At 42.9% G+C, this 23214-nt stretch overlaps 1 protein-coding gene across 4 annotated transcripts in view; it reads left to right on the forward strand.

Annotated features, from left to right (window-relative positions):
• SRGAP2 (SLIT-ROBO Rho GTPase activating protein 2) overlaps window positions 1–23214 on the forward strand; it is a 254878-nt gene that overhangs the window by 112045 nt on the left and 119619 nt on the right. For all 4 annotated transcript variants that reach the window (XM_019976412.2, XM_070767834.1, XM_070767835.1 and 1 more), the window contains exon 4: window positions 19950–20112. In XM_019976412.2, the coding sequence (XP_019831971.1) occupies window positions 19950–20112 (163 nt within the window). The remainder of the gene's footprint in view (window positions 1–19949; window positions 20113–23214) is intronic.

Here is a 23214-nt window from a genome sequence, read left to right on the forward strand (position 1 = left end):
GTGCCTTTAATATAAATCCCAAAGTTAGGAAAAGGAGCTGTTTTTGAAGAGCTGAAATATGCGAAATTTGGTTTTGGGTTGTTAAATTTAAGACTTCGGAAAGATATTGAAGCTGAAATTTCTGTAATTGACAGAAAATGAATGGCTTTAGTCAGGGCTAAAGATCTGGACTATATTCAGAGCTAATGTGTGGGTTGTTAGAGATTTGGGGCATGTTCATTGGGAGATGATGGTTGAGGCTGTGGAATGTTTGACTTCCAACAGTAAAGGTGTTAGGAGTTTAAAAAGGGAAACGTGTATTGTCGGTGGTCCTCAGATTGCAGAGAGTGAAAAAGATATATTTATTTGGTATTCATTCAGTTCACATTTGGGGAACTAATTATATACGGGCATTGAGCTAGGTGCTGGGGATCGGAATCTGGAAGACGTTCCGCCTGCAGTACTCCTTTCAGTGGGAGGTTAGACACACAGTTCATTAAAGAGAAATTCTTGTAGCATCCATGTTCTTGGGCTTGGGCCCAGTATTTCAATGCGCACAGTCTCTTCAGTTATATCACCTGTTGCCAATGGATTTTTCCTCTGGAGCTGAGTTCCAAATTGCCCATCAACCTCCCTGGACAGCATTGAGTTGAAAAATAGAGTCAGTCGGCCATGGACAATATTATAGCTGTGACTGCAAATCAGAAGAGTGGAGGGCCAGCAAGTTCCTCTTTGAGTACGGTGTGCTTTTGAGGAGGGAAGTAGGAAAAAGCCTGAAGCTGCCAGAAGGAAGAGCCCGTATTCCTTGGGACCAGTGTGTTGCTCGTTTGCTTTGGACATATTTGGGAGCTGTGTGTTCCTTCAGGGAAACTTTGCCCAGAATTAGCATCTGGTGTTGAGCAAGGGTTGGTTTCCTTTTGCCATGGCTCAAGCTGGCTTGGTAGAAACTAATGAAAGATCTGTTGGTGAGTTTTTCACTAGCCTAGTCCATATAGAACCCTCAGTATGGTTGGGTCCTTTTTGGAGGAGTTGGGAGGTCTCCTCACACATAGATAAAAGACGATGGAAAAGACACAGGCAATGTGGGGGATCAGCAAGATGGAGTAGTGGTTTGTCTTTTGAATAGAGAAAAAATTCATTTGAAAGCTCTGTGGCAGGCTTTAAGACTTAGCAGAAAAAGCTGAGAGCTTTAATCCAGAGAAATTTGGATCTTTCACTTATAGCTGTGTGACCTTGACCAAGTCACTTAACCCCTTTTTGCTTCAGTTTTCTCATCCATGATATGTGGAGAGTAAAATGTACCTTGAAGAGTTGCTCTCAAGATTAGATACAATATCTGTAAAGCACTAGCCAAGTGCCTATAACTTACTTTTTGTTGTTCAGTTGATAAGCCATACCTGACTCTTTGCAACTCCATGGACTGCAGCATGCCAGGCTCCTCTGTCCTCCACTATCTCCCAGAGTTTGCTCAAATTCTTGTCCGTTGATTTGGTGATGCTTTCTAACCATCTCATCCTCTGCCATCCCCTTCTCCTTTTGCCTTCAATCTTTCCCAGCATCAGGGCCTTTTCCAAAGAGTAACTTACTAGCTGCTCAAAAAATGGTAGCTGACCTAATTGTCACCACCATAGAAGGAATGTAGCCTGATTGTCAAGATCACAGGTTCTGGAACCAGATTTTCTGGGCTCTGATCTTGGATTTTCTGCTCACTAGCTATGTGATTTTACATGAAGGTTGTTAGCTGGCTCAGTTTTTTCATCTGCAAATCGTGGATAATAATCGTATCTACCTCATGGAGTTGTTATGCTGATTAAGTGAATGTGAGGCCTTTAGGACAGTGTTTGACCCAAAGTAAATGTAAATATCAGTGACAGTGTTTTCTTGTCCAACTCCTGAGGAGTTGGGACCAAATACAGCTACACCATAGCTAATAGTAGATCAGATTCACCATTTATTCCCTAAGCAGAGTTAAGCGCTCTTAAGCCTAGCCCTAGGTAATAGCATGTCAGTCTCCATTTACTTCAGTGACCGCTATGGGCCCTCTCGAATGACAGACTTTCTGCTTCTTGATTTTTATGATACGACTGCCTTGGGATGAAATATGTAATTAAGTGACTCTGTGTAATTATACGTCCGTTCTTATAAGAACTCAGCAGTTGTGTGTTTTGGCCGATAAGGTGTCTTTTCGTTAGGCGTCATGAACTGCCTTGAACCAGGTAGTGAACCCTGACTTGTTATTTTTAGATTCAGGCTCACCATCATCAAGAGGAGGAAATTTGTCTTACAACCACCCTCTGATGTCCTGCCCTCACAGAGTTAATAGTTAGCACTAATTGCCTAATCATTAAAGGTGTAGTGTTGAGGCCCACAGGTCCCAGCTGTGCCGCAGGTGAATAAAAGAACACCAGTCAGGCCTGTTCAGCCTCCTGCAGCAGCCACTGGCAGGACCGGCAGGCCAGGGCAGCCCGAATCTCAGTCATGAGCACAGCAAACTGTGGTTTATGGGGCTGTCTGTCTCATGAGGCCAAACAGAAGCTTACAAGCGTCTGCATAAATGACTTCATATCATTCTTTTAGTGCAGGGAATGATAGAGGGCAGGTTGGGAGCAAAACATGCTTTTATGCACAGTTGGGAGGATGTTGGAAGCTGGGGACTTCCTGTGTCTCGTGGGCTCTGCTGTTGAGATGTCAGCAGGACACACCTTGGTCTTTCAGCTTGCCAGGCACAGACCCTGGTGATCTTGTCCCTTAACAACAGTGCTGGGCACAAGGAACTCTTAGTATTCATTTTCCTGGCTCTTGTAAGCCCACAATTCCACAGCAGATGCAGGAAGCAATGTGCGGTGGGTTCTTTCATTCTCAGAAATTCGTAGCCAATTAAATGAATTGACTTTGATCCAGTTCTCTTTTAAAGGCAAAAGCCATGTCATCTTTATTGGGAGATGGCTGTGTTAAGTGGGAGGGTTTGCAAGATAAGAAGAAAAGACAGTCTCTACTGTAAGGACACTCATAATTGAAATGGGGAAAAATAAGACAGGTCGGAAGAGAAGAATAAGCACACATGTGCACGCAGGCACACGAATCTAAAAATAGGAGCCCGTGTAAAGCAGGTTTCAGTCGTCACCAGGAGGGAGGGAAGGTGGAGGGCTTGGGAGGTACCTGTGCTTGGCTCAGCCAGGGAGAGGTACAGGATAGCAGTTATGTTCTCAATTAGATTTGGTCCCAAGCTAATTGAAGTAAAGACTTTAATATCTAATTTCTGTGCTGCACTGAAGTATCATGCTGTGAAAAGAAACAGAATCATATGGGAAGAGCTCAGTGTTAATGAAGGATTTAGGGAGAATGAGAAAAAAGTAGGGGTTTGGTTTTTCAGATTTGAAATCCTTTCCACTATCTCCTGCCTTTATACACCTCCACCGGTCGTTGGATCATTGCCCCTTAGGTTTTAATTCAGGGAAGATCAATGAACACAGCTCTGCTTCTTAGCATATTTTGGGTGCAGCTGGTTAAAGAGCCAGGATTTAGAAAATGAATCGAACAAACTAGGATTATCTTCAGCGGGAGGATGCTGAGCTGTGTTTGCCGATTTCTGCTTAAGCAGTTGGGACAGGGCATCCTTGCATGAAATTCAGACATCCCTCCCTGGCAGCCTCTGTGTTAAAGTAGAGGTTGCAGAGCAAGTCTGGCAGCTCTCAGCCTGAACCCTTGTAAACAACAGATGTTCATAACTAAGTTCTCGGGGTGGGGGTGGGGGTTTCTGTTGATGCTTGAAATTCTTTGAATTTACAGGCAGCATCTCGAGGATTTAGCAAAAGGAGGAAGCTGTACAGAATTGATGCTGCAGCGTACAGGTGGATATGATGCCTCACACGTTTCCCTTGGAAGACAAAGCACAGGCATTGAGTGGACTCTGAATAGAGGGCAGATAAGCCCAGGAAGGCAGGCACAATTAAGAAAGGTTCGGCTTCTTAGATTTATTGACTTTCTGCCTTTCTCCCTGCCTCCCTTCTTATACATGGGCTAGATTGTCAGCCGCCTCCTTGATCCTGTTTTCTCTGGTCCTGGGTAGAAATGTGTGCCCTTCCCTACCATCAAGTGCCACACACACACACATGCACGCTCGGGCAGGCGTGCCACACACCGTTCCATTAGCACTTCCTGGTGCTTCTAATATGTGGATTAAATGGTATTGTTAGGGGCTTTGTCTCGGATGCTAACCTGATTCTTGTGCATTCTAAGTGTTGGTTTTGCCAGGTCTCAGTTTCATCAGGAATTGGAAGTGAATGAAGATAATGTGGCTTGTAAAGAATTCAGTTATGCTGCTTTTTTTTTTTTAATCCTCAGCTCACTAAACTCCCAGCCCCCAGATATACATACTGAGTATCCAGACAGATGATGACTGATTAGGAAAGCCACTTTACAATTTACAGTTCAGGGAAGCCATATGGAAAAAATACATATAATACATCTTTTTAGTAGGCATTCCTGATATCAAATTAAAGAGACTATAGAAAAGTTCTCACCTTTTAATCAAATGACAGAAGTGATTTGTCAGATCTCAACCTATTTTTGAGCCATTCTAGCCAGAAAGAATTGGCTTGGAAATCTTGGATAAGATTTTTCACGTATTATTTTGGGGGCTGAGAACTTCCTTACGCTATGCCCACTCCTGGCCCTGGTGTGAGTTAGCATAGGAAGTTTTGGTGAACACCAATCTTAGCATGTGGGGTTCACTTATCCTTTCAGCAGACATTTATTTAGCACTTATTCTAGGGCAGTTCTAGGAATTAAATATGCACAGAAGAAGCCAGTATTTTAGCTTATAGAGGTTACCACTTGATGTGAAATATTTTAAGGTTTATATATATGCATCTATGAATGTGTGTGTTCTGACAAGGTATAGAGTTCAAGATTGAGGAGCCAGAATTGTTGGGTGACCTTCTTGGGCTCCTGTATTATTGTGATTCAGTAATGGATACTTGGCTTCATCATCATCAGCAGTGACCAGCAGTTTCTGGCAGGTGCCAGGGTCACAAGGATGGATAGGACCCAACCTCTGCCCCCAGAAGACTGAAGGCTTATGAACAAGATAAGACAAAGTAGCATGTATTTACTGCCAAAGGGAAGACACAAGAACTGATTTCCTTTTCATCCAGAATGAGATCTTTAAAAATTTTTTGGACATTATTTTAGACTTATAGAAAAGTTTCAAGAATCGGTCAGAGAATTTCTGTATACCATTTCCCAGATTGTACAAAAATATTAACATATTAACACTTGCTTTATATTTCTCTTTCTTTCCACACACAACTCATGCACATACATATTTGTTTTTCTGAAACACTGAGTATAGGTTATGGACATGATACCTTTTTAATCCTACATACTTCGATGTGTATTTACTAAAGATAAGGTTGTTCTCTGACCTAATGGTAATATAGTTATTGAAATCAAAGTGTACATATTAACACAGTAACATTGTGTAATCTACAGATATTCAGATCTATAATTTGTTTCAAATATTTCCTTTTTGGCAAAAGAGAGTCCAAGATTATTCATTTCATTCAGCTGTCTTATCTAGTTTCCTTTAATAGTGGGAAGATTTCCAGGTCTTTCTTTGTATTTTATGACATTGACATTTGAGGGGAGCACTCAGTCCAGCTATTTTGTAGAATATTCTCCAATTTGATACTTTCGTTAATATCTAACATTTCTTTATTTGGGTTATCTGCTTCGGGCAGGAAAACCATAGAGGGGATATCCTCTTGTTTTCAGTGTATCGTTCATGAGTTGTCCCATTTGAGGCCATGTAAATATCATGTTATTCCTCAGACCTTACACTCACTAGTTTTAGCATCTATTGATGATTCTTGTTTGAACCTATTATTACGATGGTTACCAAGCGGTAATTTTTCCAGTTTCCATCATCCCCTTCTACGTTTATCTTATCACTTGGACTCTACTGTAAGGAAGAGGTTTCTCTCCCCCATCATATTTGTTTGGTGGTATGTTTGTTTGCTTCTATCAATGTGAATTCATGGATTCTGATTTTATTCAACAAATTTGCAATCTTTGATGTCTTTATTTTAATGCTCACAGTATCCTACATTTGGCTGATAGAGTCCCTTCAGGCTGGCTTCTGTGTCCTTTTTACATGCCCCCATCATTCTTTGAGTACTTTTTATACTTCCTGGTACAGCAACAGGTTCTAGATACATTTTGTATTTCTTTGCTTCCGCTTTGGAGCCGTTTCTTCAAAGAGCCTTGGTTTCTTTTAGTGGGAAATGGTTTTTAGAAACAATGGGTGATAGATGTGCTCTTTGCTACTGGAACAGAGTTGTTTACAGTCCCCCTGAGTAGATAGAAATAGTGAACAGCTATATGTATGCATATACGCATACCCACATGCCTCTGTATCTCTGTCTATCTATCTACATTGGAGCCTAGGAGTAAACATCAGTATGTTCAATTCAATCCAACACTGCATGTTTTATTCTATTTTCTCCCCTTTCCATATTTGTGACTGTGTTACCTGAACACTGAGAGACCTGATCCCCATTATCCATATATGTATTTAATTGCCCAGGGTCGCTAGAGTCGGACACGACTGAGCGACTTCACTTTCACTTTTCACTTTCCTGCATTGGAGAAGGCAATGGCAAGCCACTCTCCAGTGTTCTTGCCTGGAGAATCCCAGGGATGGGGAAGCCTGGTGGGCTGCCGTCTATGGGGTCGCACAGAGTCGGACACAACTGAAGCGACTTAGCAGCAGCAGCAGAGTACATACACAGAAAAGGCAATGGCACCTCACTCCAGTACTCTTGCCTGGAAACTCCCATGGACGGAGGAGCCTGGTAGGCTGCAGTCCATGGGGTCGCTGAGGGTCAGACACGACTGAGCGACTTCACTTTCACTTTTCACTTTCATGCATTGGAGAAGGAAATGGCAACCCACTCCAGTGTTCTTGCCTGGAGAATCCCAGAGACGGCGGAGCCTAATGGGCTGCCGTCTATGGGGTCGCACAGAGTCGGAAATGACTGAAGCGGCTTAGCAGCAGCAGAGTACATACAAAGTAGTTTCAGAATCACTAACCTGTGCTCTGAAAAAGCTTGACTGCTACTAATTAGATTTCAATACTAGCTTGAAGGTCCTTGTTTTTGTCTATTTTTAGCCTTGGGAACCAAAATAGTGTTCAAAGGGCCACAAAGCATTAATTGAGGACCATCCTGTGGACCCCCACTCCCTTCCCTGCGCCTGCCATGACTCTGGGAAAGCCCTCTTAGGGACTGGGACCCTTGCCACTTTCTCCTAAGACTACTCCTGTCCCATTCTCATTCTCACGATCACTTAACGTCGCATTTAGGGAACCAAGAATCTAGCTTTTGTCTCAGTTCTCGGCTGTGACTGTGAGGACTCATGTAGCTGGTGTACTGTGCTGATGTAGGGCCTCTGGAGGAGCTTGATCCGGTCCCTCAGAGGCGGAGCCTCGGGGCCCTGCTCCTGGACACCGGGACTTGCAGAAGTTTCGGCCCTGTTTGCTGACTTCCAGTTCTAATGGCCCACTTCTCCTCCGTGGCCCTCCTCACTCAGATGCGCCGGCCTCTCCAGTAGTTCTTTGCATCCGTTCTGACCTGGACATTCTCTCCTCTCTCTCTGGGGATAGCTTCCAGACTCCCCTTCCTCTGTTCTGTTTAACCCTCCTCCTTTGTCTCCCACACACTCATTTTATTTTTCTCCTTCCTCCAGACGCATGTAACATGGTCAGTGCCACTGATTCCAGCTGTTCTGAATCTTGCCTGCAGCTTAAGTTCAAAAACAGATGGGCCCAAAGCATCCTAGATGCTGTGCCAATATCCACCACATGAAAACAAATTACTGAAAAGCATCAGGGAACTTTAGATTAGTTTTGAGGTCTGACTCTCTGTCTTCTCAGTGGTCCTCCCTGCCCACTCCCCCATCTCCCCTTGCCTCCTCTCACGTTATACCTTCCGTCCTCTGTGTGCCTCATTCGGCAAAACCTTAACCCGCATACTCATCCTCTCTACACACAGATAGGTATGGGATGAGATGGTGTTGACAGTCATTGGGTGTTGTTCCTTTTTTTCCTAATAGGCTGCGTCCTTTTGGAATCTTGCATCAAGGACTAAGGAATTTCTGTCCTCCTAGTCATGTAGAGAAAGTGAGGCTAGGTCTCTGTGTCTTTAAATGTGGGTATCAGTAGGTCAGAGAAATCATTACATCGGGACTAAAGTGTACACTCCTCTCCTGACTAATCCGTAGGGGTGCGCAAAGATGCCAGTGCCACAAGCTGCCCTGGGTACTCTGGACAGGGAGCGTGCTCTTCGAATCGCTGTGACATTGGGCCCACACCATTGCTTTCAGAAACCTTATGCTTGGAATTTGCCATCAGCTTTCTCCCAGTGTTCAGAGAGCATTGTTTAACTTCAACATTTCTAGTCACCCTGAACACAAGAGGAAGGGAATCAGCGTGGTGGGGCCACATCTCTTACAGGGTACACTGCAACATTGGCAGTCATTTACAGAGCATCAGGAAAAAGTTGTTGACATAGTCCAGTAATTATTAGGTGTCTGCTGTGACCAGAGTACTAGATGCTGTAGCAGTTGTCCCAGGAGAAGTCCTCAGGGGATGGGCTTCTGAAGGTCAGGAACTCTTGACTCGTGCAAATTAAGATGTGTGTACAGATGAGACCCTCCCTGCTCCCTCCCTGTAAGCTCTCCCCCGCTCTTTTTTCCTCCCTTCTTTGAAGGTGAATATGTGGAAGAAAATCCTCAGATTCATAAAAGGGTCTGGGGTATGTAGTCACCCCCCAGAATATCTTATACTGTGAGCTGGAATGCATACACAGACATATATATATGTTCTTTATGCCGGTGTTATAACCAAGAACAGCATGTTTTTAAGCAATACCTAGATATCTTTGCTCTGTGTGATGCGCTCTGGCATTTCCTACTTTTTCTGTGTTATTCTGTCCCACTGTCTTCTGTTTCATTCTCTGAGAAATGCTAACTGGTGACCTGCTAAGTTGACTTTTTAAACCCCACTAATGGGCTGTATCCCACAGTTTGAAAAACATTGCTTTAAGAGCATTGGTTCTTAAAATTTTGGCGTGCATTAAGTTACCTGGTGTAAATATTTAAAATGCAGACTTGAGCAGCCCTGCACTTGTAGCAAATCAGAATCTCTGGCGAGAGGGCCACAGGAATCCGGATTTTAAACCAGCACCGCAGGAGATCCTGATGTAAGGTGATTTGGGGTCCTGAACACTCACACTTGGAGAAATTACTCCCTAACGGACTTTGGAGCTTAGCTGCCCCAGGCTTCCGATCACACACTTGCTTGGAGATGGTAGAGCTTAGTGGGTATCCTCTGAATCCAAACTGAGAATCTTCCCTTTACAGTTGCCCCATTACCCACACTCACTCCTGGACCTTGCTGTGCTTTGATCTTGCTCTTTTTCCAGGATCTGTTATGGCCCCTGTGAAGGCAGAGAAGGAGTTAACTGGGGCCACAGAACAGGGCGCGAAGGAACTGAAGGGTCATTGTACAGAGTGGCCGGGGTGTGGTCAGCCTCCAGTAGGTGCCCAGAGTCAGCCCCAAATTAGAATGGGCAGGATTGGAGACTGCTTTTCCTATCCGCTCGCCTTTCATGTATAACCACATGCAGTGCGTCAACATGCTTTCGGCGCCGTTAGGCACCAGCAGTTTTGCTCCCTCTGGGTTCACGGACCCTTGGTATTCCTGTTATGTGTTGTCTTAGAATAGCTCTGCGCTCTGGGGCTTGGGCAGCTGGACACTGTCCATTAACTCTTTCAGCACCAGTGCTTTATAGTTGCTAAGGGCATCTTAGTTGAAACAGAGCAGCAACCACAATAAAATAAGAAAGCAATTGCTGGTCAGGAGACCTGGATCCTTGCCCTTGCTCTGCCACTGTGTGTGACCCCAGGCTCCCTGAGCCTCAATTTCCTCACTTAGAAAATAAAATGATAAGTTTGGTTAGACTTTAGACCATCTTGAAAGTCCCTTCTACCTCTGAAATTCCACAATTCTGTTTTGTGTTTCTTCTTATTTTTGTACCCTATGCTGCTTCCTTTTACACTGTAGAAGTCTTCCCTTTAAAGCCTCCCCTAGGTCTCCTGTCCACAGGAGACTCACTGAGGTTGGGAATTGCCAGAGAACCAGATGAATTAATAACAACAGAATGTATTCCTATTTAGTGCACGGACAAGGTACAGAATTTATAAAGCAAGTTCATTGCAAACTTGTATAATAAGGCCTGGGAATTTGGGGACATGTTTGTCTTTTCAGACATGACTCTGGCTACTTTGCTTTGTGAATGTAAATACATTGTATGAACTGTCATGTAATAATAGTAGTTACAGCAATAATAATACATGATGATACTGATTTGTAGGTGTAGAACACTTTAGAGTTTATGAAGTTTTTTAATGGACATCACCTTTGACTTGACCTTTTTGATAGCCATGTGAGTTAGGCAGGGAAGATCTGCTGTCCCCATTTATTTTATTAAGCAGATGAAGAAATGTTGAGGCCCAGATTGCATCTGTGACGTATCCAAGTTTACTTGGTCAGCAAGTGGCAGAATTAAGACTAGACTGTAGGTCATCAGCATGGTTCAGGGCACCTTCCACAGAGTACCGTCTTGCTGGGATAGGGTAATCATTGTTTACCCAGAAGACCTGTAGAACTCAATAACGTACTAATCTGGAAATTGACCAGGGCATCTCTTACTCCATCCAGCCCTTTAAACTTTTGCCAGCAAAGTATCGGCTGGTTAATAATATGCTGTAATTTAGAGCACACAAACCTGTGGGTGCACAAACTCAGTCACTCAACAGCCACCCAGATTCATGCTGCAGTCGTTGATTAGGCAGGGTTGGTGGAGGCTGAAGATGTTAACTGTTCTTTAAATGAGTTGTCTTACTGTGCTCCATGCTTACTGTGTTCTGTGGCTGTGACATCTGTCATTAATCAGTGCTGATTAACTACCCACCCATTCTTGGTGATAGACATTCATTGAATATTCCAAACTATCCCCTGTCCTCAAGAGACTTCCTTCCGGTAAGGCAAGATAAATTTCAAAATAACACATGAGAACTGATGACCATGCAGGCAGCTGATCTGATGACTACTTAGACTTCATTATATGTAGTTCTATAGTTTCACAGATCCCTGGGTTGGGAAGATCCTTGGAGAAGGAAATGGCAACCCACTCCAGTATTCTTGCTGGAAAAGAAATCCCATAGCTAGAGGCGCCTGGCGGGCTACAGGCCATGGATTGCAAAAGAGTCGGACACGACTCAGCAACTAGACAACAATTATAGTTTCACAGGACCAAATCATATTGCTGTATTTCTCCTTTTTCATTGTTATCATGAGCCAAGTAAGGAAACACATTGTCTCAATAACAGGTATTCTGCAGGGGGAGGTTTAAATCTTAGGGATACCCTTTCTTCCCAAGCAGCTTGTTGGTGCTTGATATGTGTAAGGACCGTTTGCCAGGCAGAAAGAGTTATTGGCTGTCGATAAGCTTCTCCACTTCTGCCTGATGCCGGAGAGATGCCTTCTCCCAAGGTAGTGGTTACTGCTTTGAAAATAAGTGTGTGGATTTCTGAGTGACATCATTCCAGTTTGGCACAGACAGGTATTTATTTTTCTACAATGAACTACCAGGAGTGAGCCAGACTGTCTGTCTCAGTCATCTCCCAAGATTTCATTCATTTAAAAAATCTGCTAACACATCTGCGAGTATTTTTTTTCTCTGTACGTTTGTCATGTGCTATAATTACTTATGGGGTTTCTGGTGACATCTTGATTAACCAGACAAGAAAAAAACTGAAGAAATAATTGTAGTGTTGTTCGCTGATTATTCTATGGAACATGTGGGTCCAACTGTTAATGTAGATGGTTATAAAAATTTTTTTAATGAGAAATATATATGACTTTTTTTGTTCTTTGGTTATCAGTCATATCTTCGTTATGTCTTTTACTTTTGCTATGATATTTTATTTTAATTAAGTGAATTAATCAGCTCAGAATTTTAAATGATTATAGTCTATTTTGGGGAGCTGTCAGGGGGAAATGTTAATACTTAAGTAAATGTATAGGCCCTTAGTTCTCCTGATCATATTGGTAGTTTTTCTTCTCCAGCATTTAGATTGTACCCAGAGTGCATTAAGAGGGTTTAGTAATCTCTTTGATTATGCCTCCCTATAGTTCTAAGAATGCTAGTGGCGAGACATGGGAGGTAAATAAAGGGAAGGACCCAGATCTACAGCAGCCATGAGTGGTCTGGTGGGCAGGTAGATCTTCTAAGTCAGCCAAATCAGGATTTCACAGTGGGTCAGCCAAGTATCAAGACTGGGGTAAGATGTGGGCTAAAGCTGATGGACAGTTTAGGAGCAGAAAAGTCATGTCTTAGATCCAGGAGGTCTGCAAACATGGAAGAACCTGGTCGAAAGTAAGACTTTTGCTCCCTTTAATGCTCAGAACAGTGCCTGGTACATAGTAGGCACTCAATCAGTATTTGTTGCATCAGTGAATGAAATAAGAAGACTTTCAAGATCAAGGACTCAGAGAAGGAGGCTGGACAATAAGAAATCTTTTCAAGAAACCAGGGTGGGAAATACTCACATCTTAGGTCAGCCACCCTTCAACCAGTTCTCTTCTTATGACCCCCAGAGCTGTCTTGAGTGAAGCTCTAACCTCCCCTCCCCACCACGAACATGGGTGGGGTAGGGGTGGTTGAAGGGAAGGCAAAATCTCTCACCTAGCATAAATTGATGGAGACATTTCCATTCAGCATCTATTAATACAATGGCTCGGGTTTGGGAACCACTCCCAGTTCTCTGACCTAACTCAGGGGGACCTTGGTCCTACAGTCATTCAGGAAATAGTCATTAAGATGTCATACACGTGCTAGTCCAGTTCTCAACTTCAAAGCAGATTCCTAAGCTCCCAGCTCTGGAATATGCCATTATCCCAAGGGTGTGGCTGGACTCCTTGGAACTGATCCAAAGCCACAAGAATTCCATTTCCATACAGCTCTTCCCTACACGTGATTATAGGGGACAGTTTAGACTATTTTGAGTAAGGTGGGTACACCACTGAATGAATCCTTTCTAATCATCTGTCTAGGCCACTGAAGACAATTTGTAGTATTAACTTATCCCTGAAAATTGGAGAGCTCATTTCTCCGTATGTAGAATATACATTTTCTGCCTTTGGCCCTTTTTTCTTTCTGTCTCTGAACTCTCCTACTCTGATCTCATTGCTGGCAAAGCTGAAGCTGTCGCTGTGATAAGCTCAGGGAAGTGTGCCTGCCCCCTCCCTGTCTGCCCGCCTGCCTATCTTTGAAAGATGCCTCCAGGCTCCCGCTGTACTACTGGGTCATGCAACCAGCAGCAACCATTATGGGCAGAATCTTTTTCAAGTCAGTTCCCACCTTGGTGATTTTTTTCTTCTTCTTCTTCTTTTAACACCTTCCCCGGCAAATCCCATCCATCCTCTGGCTTATCTGGGTCAGCAAGGGTCTGATTTTATGCATGGCACTGTCAAGCCATAAATCCGCTGAGGCTTTGCCTCTCTATCCAGCAGGTTTGCTTCTGTCAGCATCAGCAAAATGCATAATAGAGAAAATAAGCCAGAAAGGCTAATAACACTCATCTGAATAAAATAATCTCTTCGGCTGCCTCAGTTCATTTCATTGTAATCAAGGCACCAGGAAGGAATTTAGGTATAGAAATCTAGCCTCCTCCTTGCTACCAGTGTCCTGTCCAACTATCACTAAATAGTCCCTTTTATTATGTTTATTATGTTTTTTTTTTTTTATTTTAATCCTCCTCATAGCTAGGTACTCAATAATCTGTACTGGAAGATGTATTTGTTTAACTCATTTGGATTTTTGTCTAACAGCACATATATGTCTGTTTTTAAAAGTGAGAAACCACCTTCTTAGATGTATCGATATTTGCATCTTCATGTACAGACTGGCAGGTTTGAGAGGAAAGGTGGGAAAGGGGGCCCAGTGGAAGCGCAGAAGCACCCAGGGGTCTGGCATTCTGGTCTCGCTGTGGCTTCCTTCCTGTCTCCCTCAGCACAGTTCCCTGTGTGGATCGCGGGGCTGCTCCTTCACCTTGCCCCTTGGGGGAAGGACAGTGGAAGATTAAATTCTGCTCTCCCGTTGGTATCTCCCTCACGTCTTCCCAGAGACTTACAGCTGCTTGGTTAATTGCCTGTTGCTGCTGTCTGATCCCAGCCATTATTTGCCGAGGGCTGTGCATTTGCAGCAGGCTGCGCTCTTGGCCCTGGCCCAGGGCCGGGTGAGGAGCATGTCGGAAATTGATGAATGTTGAATCCTAGTGTATTTGGAAATAAAAATCATACTTCTTCACATTTGGATAGTGCTTTAGTGTTGATGTAATTCTTTTGCACCCTCCATCTCATTTTAGCCACACAACAGCCTTGTGAGGTGGGCAACGCAGAGTCCACTGGCCCAAAGGGAAACAAATCTCAGTAGAGCACCACAGAAGCTCAAGCCATCCCAGTAATGCCAGGCTTGCATCATGCAGCCTGTCTGCAGATCTGTGAACGTAGCAATCGTTAATTAAATGGTACCTTAAGCCAGGAGAGCTTGCAGGTTTGCGATCATGCTTTGGAGATCTTGGGGGAGCTAGATGTTCAACAACGGGGCATGTGTCCATTTTACAGATGAGACAGCTGAAACCGGACAGGGGGATAGAGAAAAAAAGGGACGTGCACTCCCGAGGTCGACGGAGACTGAGTCAGCTCTTCACCTTAGTGTTTTAGAGGAATCCCTTTAAGAATTTGGTGGCTAATGTGTTGAACGTCCATCAATAGTTTAAGTTGAAGAGCTATTGTATTTGAAGTTAATGATTCAACTGTACAGGTTTAGCTCTTTCAGTGCATTTATAATGATCATCTCGTCTGTGGATGCTTAGTTGGCTTGTGACTTTCTGGGCCTCCTTTTTTTTTTTTTTTTTTTCCTCTTTTTTTTTGACTCCAGAGTCATTCCCTCTCAATTACAATATTACATTTTCTTGATCTTCCTCCTGAAAAAAAATTTTAAGTAAGAAAAATACTTCTGGATATTTTGTCTGCTTCTTAGGGATTAGTGTTTGAGGAGGTTTGCAGCTGTTCAGCACATGCCTGAGGGATTCAGACCCTTTTCTTTAAAGGCCCAAGTATCACACAACCTAAGACTCTGGGGGCGGAGAAAGTAAAGAAACTGTACAAACAAGTGATAGATGGAAAAGATATAAAGACAAATTTCAATCTCCTGACCAAACGAAGCTCCCTTGGCTCTAGCAGCCCCAAATAAAATCAAGCTGCAAAGCTGCTGAAGCAGGAAACCACTCTAGCAGAACCTTAATATGCTCCCTATGAAATCACGTCTCGTTGACTTGCTCGTTTTCCAGCCTGAAGTGTGTTCCGCCTTTGTTCGTGTTGGCTGGGAAAATCATCTCTACAGCAGAGTTGTGTTCCCCTCCTTCCACATGCCCCACACCTCTCCCACATCACTGTCCCAAAATAAATAAATGAATTAATTAAAACACCTCTGTTGGAAGGAGAAATAAGTCCAAAGAACTTATAAGTCCAAACTCAAATAAGAAATAAGTCCAAACTCAAAGAACCAAAAATATTGTATGAAAGCTACATTAGTAGTAAAAGAGAGTGGGAAATCCTGAGAGAAACAGACAGCGGAGTCTAATATAATTTTGTTTTAGGGCCAGACTCCTTTTTTAAAACAAAGATTTTACACAGAGCTCTCATATATGCAGCAGATTAAAGCAGTGTTTTATTGGTGTAAATCTACTTTTTTGAAGTACCAGTTTATAATCAGAGGGAACAGTGAGGCTGGGTTTATGAACCCCGATTATGAATCAGAGTTACAAGTTTATATCAGTTTCAGCGTCAAAGTTATTTTAGGTCCTGGTTTGTGTTGTTTGGCATCAAGAAATCCTGACTCACACAGATGAGTTGTCATAATCTTGAGATAGTTTTAAATTGATTTATATGCTTGAAAAAGAAAGATGGTTCTTGTTTTAAATTTGAATCACTGACATTACCTAGAGGATAAATGGGAATGTTTAATAACCTTTACAGCATTGGTAATGAAATTAGGTGATACTCAGTGCGTTTACCCCTGTTACCCAGCCATAGTCTACCACGCGCCCAGCAGAGGCCCCTGAGCCTTCTGTGGCATGCGGTTGAACTTGGCCACTGTGAGTCAAATCGTGTGCTCACCTGAACAGCTTTACCCACGGAGACACGTAGGTTGAATTAAAAACTAAACCTGTACAGAGCAACGTTCATTCTAATTGATAGCATATTTTTCAACAGTCTGGACCCATACATTGATTCTTTATCCCAAAACACGCATATAACAAAGCTCACCTGGGCAGCCCATGAGACATTGGTGGAATCTGCTGCAGGGAAGCTGGGTCCTGGGCCCCTTACATATTTCAATAGAGGTTGCTCATTTGAATGGGTGTATTACAGTTGTTTGAAATTTAAATGTAATGTACTGTAATTCCAGCGTTTCTCAGAACACATTATTAAAGCTCCTACTCACTGAAACTAATAATGGCTGTCCCACCACCTGCTGTAAGAATGGAAATAAATGCGTGTGGTAAAAATACTGATACTTGTAGCACCTTAGAAGTTCTGATAAGTATAAATTTATGAGTGGTGAGTGATAAGCGTTTTAAAAGATTCCCACCTCTTCCCTTCCTTTTTAATTCATCTTTGTTTACTCAGGCTCTGCATCCTTTTCCATGGTACTGGGCTGGTTTCGCCTCGCCTGCCTCCCCCTGTGGCCTGTGATGGATTCAGTTCATGGCGAACTAGCTGGCCCTTGTGCCTCCGACCTTCTGGGGTAGTATAGGTCTGTCTTTGTCTCCCAGCTGTATTGTGACAGCATCACTTTTATAACCACAAAAGCCCCCACTACTGTGCTTTGTCCATTTAAAACACAAATGTTTATACACTTACAAATTTGAAATGTGGTGTTGTTTTTATGTGTGTAGACTGCCATAGAGAAGAACAAAGAGGGACCACCAACCCACAAGAAACAGATTGAAACCAGTTGTAAAGTTAAGGTCATGTGAGATCTGCCCCTTTAAAAAGTGTGTGTATTTGTGTGGTATATTCCAGGCTTACTGAGGACATGGATGTCTTGTCACCCAGTAAAAACTAGGTTATTTAGGATTTTGTAACGGGGGGCTGATTTGGAATCAGTTTGAAAGTTCTCTTGCAGTGGAAACATCAAATGTTGCTGAATGCCTGTGCTCTGATCTCAATGTTTTGAATTTAGGATTGTTTCCTATTTACCTCTTTTTTGTGCCCCGGGTGCTAGAAATTTTGAAAGGAGTGAACTAATTACATGTGTCTCTGTCTTAGCTAGTATATATTTTTAATTTCCATAGAAATCTTTTAATCTTCCTGGCAAGTGGATACAGTTGTTACCGCAGTGATCAGCACATGCGTGTTGGGACTTTGACCACAGAAGCATGGCGCCTGGGGCAGGGGCTGAGGGTAGAGGGCAGGTATAAAGTAGTTTCATACTGTTCATGGGGTTCTCAAGGCAAGAATACTGAAGTGGTTTGCCATTCCCTTCTCCAGTGTAAGTTCCGGGAGTTGTTGATGGACAGGGAAGCCTGGTGTGCCATAGTCCCTGGGGTTGCAAAGAGTCCGACGCGACTGAGTGACTGAACTGACTGAACTGATAAAGCAGTTTCAGTTTGGACTCTTAATATTCATTGGTTTGGAGCAGCCTCTTGGTACTGTTTAGACAGATATTTTGAGTTAATGGTCTGGTGTGTTCAGAGGCCCGGAGAAGGCAATGGCAACCCACTCCAGTACTCTTGCTTGGAAAATCCCATGGACGGAGGAGCCTGGTAGGCTGCAGTCCATGGGATCACTAAGAGTAGGACACGACTGAGTGATTTCACTTTCACTTTTCACTTTCATGCATTGGAGAAGGAAATGGCAACCCACTCCAGTGTTCTTGCCTGGAGAATCCCAGGGGCTGCTGTCTATGGGGTCGCACAGAGTCGGACACGACTGAAGCGACTTAAGCAGCAGCAGCAGCAGCAGTTCAGAAGCCAGAGTATGTGTGGTGTGATTATTTGTTAATGGTTACCTTACATCTGAATTGAAAGAGCTCTTCTAAGTTGAATTCTGCCCTACAAGTAAGTCACAGGTGCCTGCCACAAGAAGGGAGGCAGTGCAGACTCGATAACCAAGCCATTCACAGCTTTCTTGCTTTGCATTAAGAGTCTGGCTGTAGGGAGGCAGGAGGGGAAATGGGAACAAACAAGGTGTGATACTTTGCAGTGATTAAGAGCATTCTCTTTGCAATTACAGGGCTTCTTCTTGAATTCCAGCATTGCCACTTTTTAGCTGTATGAACTTGAACAAGATATTGTAACCTTTTTAGTCCAACTTTTCCTCATCTGCTGAATGTAGTTGATAACCCCCACTTCGTCAGGTTTTGTAGGGTTCAAATTAAACAACATGAGTACAGGGCCCAGCCATATGCCAAGTATACAGTAAGCTCTTGATAAATAGCCCTACCTTCTATTTCTTTCCTTAAACCCACATTGCAGACGCAAAACTTTCTGTTGCTTAAGTTAGTGCAGGGAGCTGATTATCTGATCAATAACTTTTTTAGATCACATCCTTTTCAGTAGAAATGAGCACCTAGGTTTAGTGCTTTACTGCTCCACTCAGGCTGTTAACATCTTCACAATGCACGGTTCAGATAACAGTTTATGCTCTTGGTTGTACAGGACATGAGAAAATGGCTCAGTCAATGGAATCAACCCTCCATGGATGTGTTCTGTGGGACTGAAGAATTTTCAGTGACTTTTTCATGCCCAACTCTTTGTGACCCTGTGGACTGTAGCCCACCAGGCTCCTCTGTCCATGGGATTTTCCAGGCAAGAATACTGGAGTGGGTTGCCATTTCCTTCTCCAGGGGAACTTCCCAACCCAGGGATCGAACCCAGGTCTCCCGCATTGGAGGTGGATGCTTTAATTTCATGGCAAATGCGTCCACAATTGTCTTCATTGAATCCTGTGGGAGAGAAATGTGAGGGATTTAGTTTGTAGCTTAGGTTTTGTCTAGAGACTAACTTTTGCCTGTAATCCTAGACACAAACCAAATATTGTAGTGGTTGAGGTCATGGAATTTGGAGTCAGACCTGCTGGAATCATTCTGGTCAGTACAGAACTGTGGTCTGGTCCCTGACTCCCTTTTACTGTCTCTGTGACTCCTTACTAGCTGTGGGCAAGAGACAACTCTGAGTATGTGTTGTTTTGTTTTTTTTTAATCAGTGAAATAAGGATAATGGTAATTCTTTTCTGACAACAAGATGATGGAGCTTAGATGAGATAACATATATAAAGCTTTTACCAAGTTTCTAGAACACACAGGTGTGGGTGCTAAGTCACTTCAGTTGTGCCAGACTCTGCGACCGCATGGACTGTAGCCCACTAGGCTCCTCTGTCCGTGGGATTCTCCAGGCAAGAATACTGCAGTGGGTTGCCATTTCCTCTTTCAGGGGATCTTCCCCACCCAGGGATCGAACCCTTGTCTCTTGTGTCTCCTGCACTGGCAGGCGGGTTCTTTACCACTAATGCCCCCTTCTAGAACATAACAGATGCTCCACAGATAATCCTACTTCTCTTCTTTCCTTCCTATCACCACCTTCTCCTTCTTATTTTCTCTCTTTTTCCTCCAATGAGCTTTCAGAAAAAGAGAAAACTAGACGTGCAGCTTCAGGAAAGACATCTTTATTTCTGGTTTGGCTCTGATTGCTATGATTTTGTGACATGGACTGTAGTCAGAGATGTTGACCCTGCCTGTTCACCAGTGCTGACTTGTTTTCTTGCCGTTTCTCTGCAGGAAGGATCAGAATGTTCTCTCTCCAGTCAACTGCTGGAATCTCCTCTTAAACCAGGTGAAGCGGGAGAGCAGGGACCATACCACGCTGAGCGACATCTACCTGAATAATATCATTCCTCGGTTTGTCCAAGTCAGCGAGGACTCAGGAAGACTCTTTAAAAAGGTAAATAGGCTATTTCTAACCACAGACACCATCTTATAAATAAGAGAAAGAATATCTTATTGGCCCACTTAAAAGGCTTTCCATGGGTCTTGCCCTAAAAACGTACTTATGGAGAGAAAACATTGAATTGGCTCTTTTTCTTCCCTTCTCAGATGTTTTATAGCAGCCCTGGGAAAGGAACTATTTGCAAGGTACAGCCCCAGGTCTGGCAGCATAATTCATAATTTGTGAATATTAATAATGACCATATTTGGTTAATTTCCTAAGTGATTTGTGAAGCTATTGAGATTCAGAGATGTTCTGTGTTGCTTTATGATTTCCTCTTCTAGTTCATTTAGCACATCCATGTATGTTTATGTTTTTAGTTTAGTTCTATTTCCAACTTCTCGTCTTGGCCAAGGTGAACTCATGAATTTGGTTACTCTTATCATGGCATATCTTTGCCTTTGGTCCTTGAATATGTTTTTTTTGTTTTGTTTTGTTTTTGGTGCTCCCAGGTGGAACTTGAACCCATCCCTGAATGTTTTCTGAAGCTCAATTGTTCATCACAATTCCTTGGGTATATGTCAAAAATTTTGACTAAGGAAAAACTTAAAATTAATTGTGATAATCCTAGGAAATTTGTGCCAAATTCACCTGTCAATAGTCGAACTAGCCTTTTGGAAACCCAGGAAGCTCTTTTCTAAGCTCTCAACCCGAGCTCTTAATGGCGTCATTTATTCATAACTTTTGGTTACAAATGGTGGCAAACACCCCAACCATTGTACATTATGTACCATGTCTAACATTCAGGCTCTGACATTTCCAAAAGATTTTTTAGAAGGTGAATAACCTTCCCACAAGTGATATGTAAAAAGAGGATATATTTATATAGAGGGGTATCATTGGTTTCATACACAGGGAATTCACCGGTTTCCAGTTGACAAAATCAGTGTTAAAAATTTGAGGCTGGGGGAGAATGGACTTCGGTAAATAAGACTGTGGTCCATAGTAGCCTTAGGTCTTGGTCAGTTTTCTGATTCTTAACATTAGGAAGTATACAGATCTCAGTAGGTCTGGAATTAGAACCCAATTTCTTCTTTTTTTTTTACCAGCATGAAAAAAGAGCTGCTTTAGAATTGTCCATCTACATAATTGCATCTGTGAAGGGGCTTTCCCTGTGTCGTCCAGATAGGATATTAAGAGTACAATCATCTGAGAATGAAAGAAGGAAGAGAAAGATAACTCCTTGCAGAGCTCATTGGCTATTTTTAGTGGCCCGGCTGTGCGGTGGTTGGGCCCTACTTGATTTAGGGGCGAGGGTACTTTTCGCCATCTCCTCATGCTTCCTAGCATCTGCTCCAGCTTGCTTGTCATTAACTTGAATTATTCTGTAACATTTGGTGACATTGTATGTGACTGAAATTAATGACTACAGTTAATGATCCTGTATTCAGTACTGGAACACTGCTAAGAGTAGGTTTCAGGGCTCTTTTCCTACACACAAAAAGGGAACTGTGATGAGATGACGTATTATCTTGATTGTAGGAATCATTTCACTGTGTATGTGATACTAAATCATTTTATACGCCTGAAATACATAGAATTTTTATTAAAAATTTTTTTAAACCTTAGATGGAACCAGTGATCAGATACCACTTCTCTACCATCTTGACAGACAGTTAGACCATCTCGAGAAGAAAAGGGGTTGATGGATAGTGTCCTCCTCTATTTCCTCTGTTCATCTGAGAAGAAATTTTTATGAGAGATGTTTAGCTATCTAGACTTCACCCCATCTCTCAGCTCCCTTTTCTCCAGTTTCAGAAGGTTAGAGAAGAACCAAGCTGAGAGAATCTTATAACCCCTCCATATTTTAGAGATGTTTATGCCAAAGGCAGTCAGTTATCAAAGCCACAAGTGTCCCCGGTTCCGCAAATGCCATTCACGTTTCACCAAAGGCCTAAGTGTGTGGCGTGTACATAAAACATGGCATGTATCCCCATCCACTCGTGACTGATATTCCGAGCTTTGTCTAAGCATTGGCCTCCTTAAGCAGTGCATGTCTATGCTGAGGGTGTAAGGAAGAATCTCTAATTCATCACTGGATTGTTTGTATATTACATTTCATTGAAGAAAAGTGAATATATCTTTGGCTTAAAGCTGAATGCATTTGTATAAACTGAAAATACCTGGTAACCAGCTTCCAGCTCAAGAAACAGAATATTTCAGGGCCCCCAGAAGTCCCCTCATGCTCCTTTCCTGTCACTAAGGGATTGAGAGGGGTGTCCCCAGTCCCTCAGAATAGCATCACTCCTGACTTTTCACAGCAGAGATTAGTTTTCCCAGTTTCATACTTTATGTAAATAGAATCTTGCAGTGTATACTCTTTTGTGTCTGGTTTTTCTCATTCAACATTGTATTTGTGAGATTTGTTCATATTGTTGTAGGTAGCTGTAGATCATAGGACTTTCTCTTGATCTTTATAACTTTTCATCAGTTAAATTATAGTGGATTAGAAATATCCATAGGATTGTCAAATAACCAATGTTTACCATCCCACAGGGTGAATAACCTCTTTTTTCTCTCCCCTGGGGTCCAATGTCGGCAGAGAACTCAAAGGTAGAAGCTAGCTTGGCTGATCCTAAGAGTAGATTAATCCGTTTGGATGAGAACCCCTCTGCTTTCTAGTAATGGGCGAAGAAGCAGTTTCTCTCCATACCTCACAGTTTCAGTCTCCTTTGTTTAGAGTGTGTTGCACATGAAGAATTAGGATCCCACAGGTTGAGCTATAGTAATAAGAGAACCGAGGAGTGTCCCCGGCCACCCTGGCAGTTTCGTGATGCTTCTCGGGGCTTGCTTTATGCTCTTAAAGCAGAGCCCTTCCCTAAGAGATTCTTTCTCTTGGGCTCAGCTTAGCCAGTAACTCTGAAACTCTGGACAATCCCTTCTTTTTCCTCTGCCTTAGTTCCCTCAAACTTAAAGGAGACTGAGCGATAGGACCTTCATTCTGCCTCTGAAATCTAATGCGCTGGAGCTGCATGGTAACAGGGACACCCTCCACTGGGCTCCTTCTGGTTGCTGGGTGACCTTTGTTACATTGTGATAAGGTGAGCTGCAATCCCT

This window comes from Bos indicus, chromosome 16, assembly GCF_029378745.1.
Source record: "Bos indicus isolate NIAB-ARS_2022 breed Sahiwal x Tharparkar chromosome 16, NIAB-ARS_B.indTharparkar_mat_pri_1.0, whole genome shotgun sequence".
NCBI classification, from domain to species: Eukaryota; Metazoa; Chordata; class Mammalia; order Artiodactyla; family Bovidae; genus Bos; species Bos indicus.